The sequence below is a fragment of the Corvus brachyrhynchos genome, unplaced genomic scaffold, assembly GCF_000691975.1.
Source record: "Corvus brachyrhynchos isolate BGI_N302 unplaced genomic scaffold, ASM69197v1 scaffold255, whole genome shotgun sequence".
In the NCBI taxonomy this organism is placed as follows: Eukaryota; Metazoa; Chordata; class Aves; order Passeriformes; family Corvidae; genus Corvus; species Corvus brachyrhynchos.
This window is the reverse complement of record NW_008238358.1, coordinates 6,319,013-6,328,360: the sequence shown is the minus strand read 5'-3', so window position 1 is coordinate 6,328,360 and position 9,348 is coordinate 6,319,013. Positions and strand designations below refer to the sequence as shown.

The following is a 9,348-nucleotide window of genomic DNA, read 5'->3' as shown; positions in this document are numbered from 1 at the left end:
CCTCTCCACTCTTCCGTGAGATGAAATCTCATCTCTGCATCATTAAATCTTCACAGAATTTTGCCACAAGAATGTACTTTAAGAACAAACATTAATGACAGTTTTAAAGAAATTCTTGGGTTACAAATTTTAGGAATGCAGCATGTATTTATTACACTAACAAAAGAACTACCTGCTATCCAGAGAACCTCTTAGATTTTCTTTTTCTTGCTTCTTACCCTTGCCCCCAGATTTTCGCAATCCCCTGAAGTGAAAAAACAGAAATTTCATAAAGCATTACATTTACCCAGTGCAATATTTTTGTAAAGCAGCAAGTTGGTTTTTATATTGACTTCAACAGTTAATAAAACCCACACATATTATTATACAAAGCATGATTTTGGAGATTATGCATACAATTTAAAAAGTTCTGGCATTCATATTCCATTTAAAAACCGTGACAGTACCCTTTCAAAGGCCACAGATAACCAAAATAAATACAGAAAATGCCTAAAGAAGCCTAGCATATAGTGGATGCAACCAAGAGGAAGACCACAGTGTTATTGCTACATTAATGCTCCTACACAACGCACAGCAACTTGAGCAAAGTCACTAACTGCATTATCAGTGTGCGAAATAAGTTGATTTTTATGTTACACATTATGATGCATTTCTTGCAGTACCAGTCTAAGTCTTTAATGTTAGCTGGCTTCAACAAGCTTTACCCCTGTCTCCAAAGGAGCAAGATTTACTGCAAATGTAGCAACTCTTCTCTTAAATCCCCAGAGTTCAGGTACCACACTGTATTTCCAGGTAATATGAAGCTCGCACTTCTGTTTTACCCCTGTTGACTATCTCACCTTCTAAATGAAATTCAGAGATGCATTCATCACTGCTGCCAGCCTCCAAGCAACAGCTCAGTAGGTAGCACCTATAGCCAAACCCTATGTAATGCCACCTCTATTGTAGAAGGAATTAAGGCATGACAGGTGCCTATTTTATACTATAACCCTAGCAGGACAAAACATTGGAGTCTAGACACCAACAAGATTTTGACAAAGTTATGCATGGATTTGCAATTTAAGCGAAGTGGTGTATTCATACAAAACCACCAGAAGAACCCTAAGAAATTCTTTGAGGGGGGAAAAAAGCATAGATAAATAAAATCAAAACGTGGTAGAAACGCGAACACAACATTACAAATTCAAGACGATAAATACTCTGTCCATTGACGGTCCATTACTGGATTTCCTCAACATTGTTTTATTTAGAGAACATAATATTCTCTAAGAAACCACAGAACACCACTTATTTCCAAAGGAACACAAGTAAAATCTTACCCAAAATCTGGAAATCTCCTTTTGGACTTCCCTGATGGCATTCCTTCATTTGTTTCTACTGTCTTGTCTTCATTTTTCCTTTCTTCTGTTTTTCATAGAGGGGTGAAAAATAAAAATGTTGTTCTAAAAAGACCTGCAATTTTTAACTACTAATGATGATGCTTGTAAGTCAGATACTAAGACCAGGGTGACAGTGTTAGAATTCACATTCCCACACACACATAATAACTGAAAATATTACAGCCATATCAGCCTAAGTTATTTTCTATGGCACCTTCCCATCACTGTGGCTGTACCAGGCCATTGAAAAATGGCAACACAACAGTTGCTGACAACTATTCAAAAATATTGCTTTTGATAAGCAGTAATTCTATACTGTCCAGGGAAAGGTAAAGTTTACCACAGTATTTTGGTCTAATTAATTACAAACAAAAGTTAGTTTATGATAGGTTTAGAAAAAAGTACCTCTTTCTTTCGCAAAATGTCAACTTCAAAATACACAACTACATAACCAGTATAAGATGCATGGAATAAATTAATTTTTTAAGCAACAGTTGAGCAAATATAGCATTTAATATTTATTACTCTTGAAGTTTTATAGATGCTCCTTTAGTAGTATTTTTGGTTCAGTAGCTAGTCCAGGCTAGCTGCTGCAAACGTGGGCTACATATGCAAGCTGCCAGCTCCAGAAGGTGCGCCTAACCTACACGATGGTCAGTACCTCGAGAGCAGACAGCTCCTGAGAAGCTGGGTTTATTGGAAATGGCATACAAACTGTGACTATTCTAAAGAAACAACTGGGACTCTGAATCTCCTCCAAGACTCTTATTTTCAAAACTGGAATACAACCTCTCAGGACCCAATTTTTTGCCAAAGGAAGCACGTTCAATACGAACTTTTCAATTATTATGCAAAATTAAGTGACAAGCACCACACAACCTCTTCTCAGTGGACTGCGACACATTACTCCAAGTCCTAAATGTACTTACTTTTAAATTCTGAGGCTACTAGATTTTTTAAAAATAACTGAAATACATTTTGTATTGCAAATCAGGTGCTTCCTAACTAAGCCACCTGTGAAGAGATACAGTTTGCTTTTTGGGAGACAAAGTAGATTTTAAGCTCTACCTTTGAAACAACTACTGACATGATATGTACAGACTCCTTCAAGGACCATAAAACCCCAAAATCCTGTTTAGTACACAAAACTGAGGTCAACTCCCCATCACTCCACCAGCAAATAACCATCATATATGTCAGGAAGGATTATCTCAAGGCTCACATACCCGAGAGTCAGGACAGTCAAGAGTTTTCCCTTTTTTTTTTGCATATCTAATCACTATTTTCTGATCAACATTAGAACTTTAGCTAGTTAACCACTCTTTCTAAATATATAACATCCAATAAATTATAACTACAGATAACTTGGTTATCTTTCCTGTCAACTTGAATACAAAACCAGAAGAATTACTTTTAATACTGACATTTGTTTCCATCTCCATTTCTAGAGTAGAATTTTAAGAAGAGGTACTTTCTTAAACACAGCACAGTAGGTTAAAATACAGACTGATACATGAATGGGTGAGAAGGTAATAGAAAGGATTAATTCAATAAAATAAAAGGTAGACATTTAAATACAGTTAGAAAGCAACAATCTAGCAGAAACAGCATTTAGTGTCATTTTGCTCACAAAGACCAAGCTTTCAATACTAATCCTCATCTTTGGTGTACTGCATTAATTAGCAATTCCAGGGGCCAATTTAGGAAAAAAAAAAGTTGGCACTGCTTCTGCAATCACAAAAAAACTGTAGAAAAGAAAGCAAAATCATGTATGTATTTGGTACATATCTTAATAAGTGGGGTTTAAGACTGTTTTTGTTTGAGACTTTATAGAAAAATACAAAATAAGGAGAGTATAAAACAAATCCTGTTTCAGGGTATTAAAAGAATGGTTTTGTATAAGCTGTATAGCAAAGACAGCAAGTCATCTGCCTTTATACATTTGTACTAGCTGATTATAGAAAATATCAAACATTTGAAAGATTATATTAGATCCCTTTTTCAATTATTCATAAGAAAAATGCCGACTATTCCTACCAAATAATGATTAATAGTGACTAGGCTGATGATAATACCTTTAACCTTCTTCTAGTGACAAATATCTTAAGAGGGCATGATGAAGAAGGCAGTAATTTCCACAATACTCAGAATCTGTATCTTGTTTAAACACTTGGATAATGTCTGGAACCACAAAGCCAACAATGAATTTTTCTGGAAACCATGAAATCCGTCAAGCTTACACTTCAATACATTGCCACTTACAAGGTTAGTGTTTCGCAAAAATGCATCAGGACCTTTACTGATTACATCTAAAATTTGTAAAACTTCAATCTCAAAGAATTAAAATAATAGTAAATCCTTGAGTCTTACCCTTGGCTTCTTTCCCTTTCCCTTTTGCTTCTCTTTGCTTAACATTCTTGAGATACCCTGGAGGAGAATTTGGAGTCATCTCTTCAGGAGGAGGTGAACAAGTGGTGGGTGTGCTATTTTCGTTGTTTGGTTTGTGTACTGGAGAAGAGTGCGTGGAAGCAGAAGGACTTGACTCTAGAGGACTTTCTGTGCTTTCTCTTTTCTCAGACTTTTCACTCTTTTGATCTGGGTCATCCAGGCGTGGGAGAGGTAATTTGTCACTTGTTTCTAAGGTCTTAGTCAGGTACATGGCGGAAGATTCTCTGTTGAGAACACTATCTTCTGAATCCTCATCCTTCAACAAATTTGAAAGTGATTTTATGATAAACATGATATATACTCATTTATTGTCTGTTCTTTTACTAGGGCAGAAATACGTGCTAAGCAAATTCCATCAGTTCAATTAATTTTTTGAACTGACACACTAGTGGATACAATCTAAATCACATGAAGTTGATTTTAAAGGCTGTTATCTACCTCTATCTTTCCGCACATCCCAAATAATATTTCTCTAGCCAAATCAGAAATGTTCTGGTACACTTTGGCCATTCCAATTCAATGCAGCCACTTTTCAGTCTACCTGAATTAGTTCAGTGTTCTCATTCTATGACAGGCTCTCTCATATATTGACTATCTATACCTCAATTCTTAAACTGTTTTCCAGAAACATGAGAACATTTCACTGGTATACTTCTTGTGAACTTAAATGATGACTTAGGGAATAATGAAGCATTTCAGAACTGTTTAGTTTTTGAAGAAATTTGGTAACTAACTTGTTCCAGATGAAGAAATAACAAGACAAATTAGTATATTTCATAATATCACTGTATCACAAATCTTTCAGGAAGCAGAAGTAGCACAGAAGAAGCTTGCATAGTTCTTTGCTAACTTCAAGTTAACTGTGCCACAAAAACCATGCCAGAGTTCACATACATGATATGAACCCAAAAAGGTTTTTTCACTTGATGCAGCATAAAAATACAGTGCTTTGGCAGAGGCTGAATGAAGCATGAACACTTACAATTGCAAATACAGATAAAACTCAACACACGTTCAGGAGCGCGTCACTATCTACCAGTGTCAGTACCTGTAGATTTGCAGTCTGTTGTCCACCCCCAAGAGATTCTTTCAGCTTTGATCGAGAAGGTGGCTGGCGTTTTACTTTCAAAGCAAGCTGAGCTTTTGCTTTGTGGGCACTGGTGTCTAATCTGGGAGTATCCCCAACAAAAGCATCAAAATCTGCAACAAATACACACCTGTTAAAAAAGTAAACACAAACCCCAGCAAAAACTGGTAGGCAAGTTCACCAACCCACTGTCCAGAAAAATATTCAGAATTTAAGTCAGACTTATTCTACCTGCTAACCACTACTATACGAAAATACTTTTTATATTATACTACACTATTTTACACATTGCACTAGCAATTTCTATTTAATTTGAAATATACTTTTACCCAACTTCTTTATTTAAAAAATAATAAAATCCAACAGAATATAATTGTCTTAAGGCTTGAAACCTGAATTCTGTTCTGAAATAGATGAAAATTTGTACCCTGAATGTGCTTTCCTAGCTTCATTCTTTAGGATGGAAACTCTTTACAAAGTAAGAATTTACTACATATTTTAAAAATGTAATTCTCATTTGAACCTCCATCTGATATTTCGTAATATTCTAGACATAAAATTACAAGACAAAAAAGTCATAGCAAGTTTGCTGTAAATTATAGCTTGAAATCAATGGGATTTTAGCTGACGTATCTCAGTGTTTTAGTCCCACTATTAGTTTCACTAACAGAGAATCTGAAGAACAGTTAAAATAGTTGTCTCTCCATCTATGTCTTCTTTCCCACATTTAAGAAATACATTACAACAGTACTGAAAATTGACTCAGGTAGAACATTTACTCAGTCAGTATGAAACAGACAACACTTCTCTTAAGAACAAAAGAACCTCTACACGTATAACTCCTCCTAATTTTCCTTAAGTGCAAATAAAAAAATACTACAACTTACCAGAAACTAGCATATCTAAAGAATTTATTCTTTCTTTTATTGATTTGGTTTCTTTTTCATTGTCTTCTTTTATCTTTGACTGTTCATTAGATTGGCCTGGACTTTGACAGCCATCTTCCAATAAACTGCCACCTTCAAACACATAAGGCATTTTCTCATATGCTTTTAATTTATTTTCAAGCTCTGAAATCTGCAAGAATTAAAATTCAGGTGAGATACAACTCTCCAAGAATGCAGAAGTTTATTTCAAAATATAATACTGCTTTACTTTTTCCTGATAGATTTTCAGTTGTTCTGCATATTTCTGGTCTCTCTCTTCAAGTAGCTTTGAATGATCTTCTTCTTTCTTCATAAATTCTATTTCTCTGGTGAAAGAAATAAATACACGTCTATGAAACAGTAATATACAGAAATGTAGAAAAATGTTAAATAGAAATATGCACAATTGCATTTATTAAAAAGCATTCCATTAGTGAATAGTGACAAAAATCAGCCTGTAAGGTATAACTGATTCATTAATCTTATAATGTCATAAAATGATGTATGTATTTGTATGCTTCTACCGTCTTCAAAAGAAAATACAGATGACTGTAATTTACTCTGGGCAGAAAAAGGATGCGTGGCAATGCTTTTTCTGCAAAATTACAACCATCTCTCATTTTAAAAGTGGCAGGTTGCACACACATTTAAGCCTGAAATACATGCATGATTCCAATCATTACATCTTACTTTCTTCCACAAAGATACATGCACACACAGTGTATTTTCCTTCCAAAAGCTATGGCAAAATTCTTTGTAGGAAAATAAATTGCATTTCAAGTTTCTACTTGGTTCATCCTACAGCAATTGCAATGGCTGAGTTTTACAAAAAAGAAACAATGACTACAAGAAGGAAACAAAAGCTGCTTTTGCCTGCACCATATGGAATAACATACAAAACCAGAAAATAAGCATAAAACATCTACAACAGATGCAAAAGCTTCAGGGACAATCAAATGAGTAATGGGAATTTGCTAAACAGTGAGGGAATGGAAACTAGCACGTTAGCAGTCATCTTCACGTACTTTTGAACTTCCATGCGGATAAGCTTGGGAGGAGAGGGGAAAGGAGACCTTTAAAAAGCTCACCAAACAGCACAAAAATGTACTGTGAAAAGTAACATTTCTGGACATGGACTAAAGAGCAAAAGATCATTAATAAATTGCCTTTAAAAGTAAGTAGCAAGCAGAGAAACTGGTAACAAGAGTATTATATGCTTACAGCAACTATCAAAAGCAACGGTTGTGCTCTGTATTATTGGGACACAACTACAAATATTTTGCAATTACCTCTTGTTTAGCTAAGAGGAAAGAACATAGAACAGTTAGACACTACCACATAACAACAGCACTGGAGTCCTACATAGGTGTATCTAATTAACAATATTACTTCTACTACAAACCCTTTAACAGATTGAAGATACTGTTTTCATGCTGCCATTTTAGCAGCTAGATACATATCCCCAAACTTTCAATTTTTCTCAGAATTCCTTTTACTCCTCCTCCAAGATATAACTCTTAACTCAGACTAAATCGCATGTATCTCACTGTTATTAAATATCCTTTGATGCCTACTCTATCTGGAACACTGAAGTCAGTCAAAGCTGAGGGTTTTTCACAAAGAGCAAAAAGCATCTCATGTCAAATTTCAAGTAGTCCTTCCAAAAAGTATAGATGCATTACAGCTTTTAAACTAAGTTGTTTTTAAGAAGTTGTTATTGAAATATTAAATGATTTTTCCTTAGCTATGAATCAAAAGCAGCAGGAAGACTTCTGGCAAACCTTTCCAGCAGCTGGTGATGTAAGGTAAGGACGAATTCAGCATTTATAGCCCACTGCTTCCCTAAACTCTAATAAATGAAAAGAAAGTGTGTTAAGCAAATCCTATTCTACCCTACGTGTTGTTGACAGCTTTCCCCAAGACGTACAAAACATAAAAGCAATAAATAGAGAGCTGATATTTTGGGATACTTACTTTTGTTGGTAATCTTTAAGCAATTTCTTGGCCTTGTTGTATTTCTTTTCAAGGGCATCACATTGTTCTTGAGTCTCTTTAAGACGCTCGTTTACTGTTTTGCATAAATTTTGTGCCTCTAACCAGTAGGTCTCTAACTTTTTAATTTTCTCTTTGCTTTCATCCAAGTTTTGCTGTAGTTGGGCTCGATTAAATTTCCACTCATTTTTTTCTGCTTCGACAACTTTTAACTGAAAAAAATTAATACTTAAGGAATTAATCTAAACTAAAAGATGAAATAAAAATTAGTTCTTGATACATATTTAAGTAGAGAATAGCTGATAATAATTACATACTTATCAGTACTATTAAAACAGGACACTTTAAAAGTAATCATATCAACTCTTCCAACCCTTGCTAATCAAGCAAGTTTAGAACTAAAACCCTGAAACCCAAGAGTCTTTTACTGCTTCCTCATTGGTATTGAGTCTTTCTAGAGAGATAAAATGATCAAGATCTTTATTACCACCTCATATTGTTTAAGATCTCAGCATATCCTAACATCCCTGGAGAGGCCTATTATGAATACCTTCAAAGGCAACTGGAGATAAAGAGTCTTAACCTGTATAAGATAACTTCCTTGTCCTACTACTTTGCTACCAATAGCTTTTTGAATGAAGATAACATGACCAGTTGATCTTCCCTGGTAACTTTACATGACATTGGTCTTCCTAATAAATGACAGCATGTGCAGGGTTTCCTTCTCTTGAGCTAATGTACAAAACCACCAAATATTCCCTCAGTAAAGGAAAGGGATGCCACCTCTTCAGCTTGACAGCAGCCACATTATACACAGCAATGTTAACATGGAAAGCTCTCGAGGCCTTGGAGGAGTGAACAGGCAAGCTACAGCTTAGTTTGTCCAGGCCTTCTTCTCTGGGGACACCATTTACACTGAGGAAATCACTGCTTTTGAAGCCAGTTAAGAACACCTGCCAATGGAACAAGGATGTTGAAAGGACCAAGAATTTCTTGAATTAAAAATGGGGTTGTAAGGTGTACTAATACCAACATTTTTAATAGCTTTTTTGAAATTCAGGTGGGCCAAATGTCAAGAATACTACAAAGAGGAGGAGCACTGTCAGAAAACAAAAAGGGAACTGTCTCAAGTAGCTTCATCTGCTTTGCCTTTCTACTCTCGGAGTTCTCAACAACTGCAGAGTGCATGAAATACCCCAACGGATACTGCCACTGAAAATTATTGCAAACTGAAGCACTATGCCCTCCTCACCTGCTACCTGCTCCCAGCAACATATTGCAGCCTGTCCTAGGATACGCATTTCTGAGCAAGGTAACACAGAAAAGCAACAGCATAAAAGCTGCTCGCTCACAGTATTTTCAGAAAAAGGCCATGTACAAATCTGCATCAGTGGAAGAAGCAGCAAAAAAGAACAAGAATCCCTTTCTCAGAATAAGCAGAGGCATTGAACCAATCTTCGTCAAAAAAAAAAAAAAGCTGGAAAAAACTCTTTGCCCAGACCAGATCAGGAATTTG

The 9,348-nt window shown here is 35.5% G+C and overlaps 1 protein-coding gene across 3 annotated transcripts in view; it reads right to left on the bottom strand.

The window, feature by feature from the left end:
- Nucleotides 1-9,348, bottom strand: part of LOC103616564 (neurabin-1) — a 41,825-nt gene that overhangs the window by 14,549 nt on the left and 17,928 nt on the right. For all 3 annotated transcript variants that reach the window (XM_017735613.1, XM_008634758.2, XM_017735612.1), the window contains exons 8-14: nucleotides 7,815-8,044; nucleotides 6,070-6,166; nucleotides 5,802-5,991; nucleotides 4,876-5,027; nucleotides 3,750-4,083; nucleotides 1,320-1,404; nucleotides 173-244 (exon numbers count right to left, since the gene is read on the bottom strand). In XM_017735613.1, coding sequence (XP_017591102.1) covers nucleotides 173-244; nucleotides 1,320-1,404; nucleotides 3,750-4,083; nucleotides 4,876-5,027; nucleotides 5,802-5,991; nucleotides 6,070-6,166; nucleotides 7,815-8,044 — 1,160 coding nt within the window. The remainder of the gene's footprint in view (nucleotides 1-172; nucleotides 245-1,319; nucleotides 1,405-3,749; nucleotides 4,084-4,875; nucleotides 5,028-5,801; nucleotides 5,992-6,069; nucleotides 6,167-7,814; nucleotides 8,045-9,348) is intronic.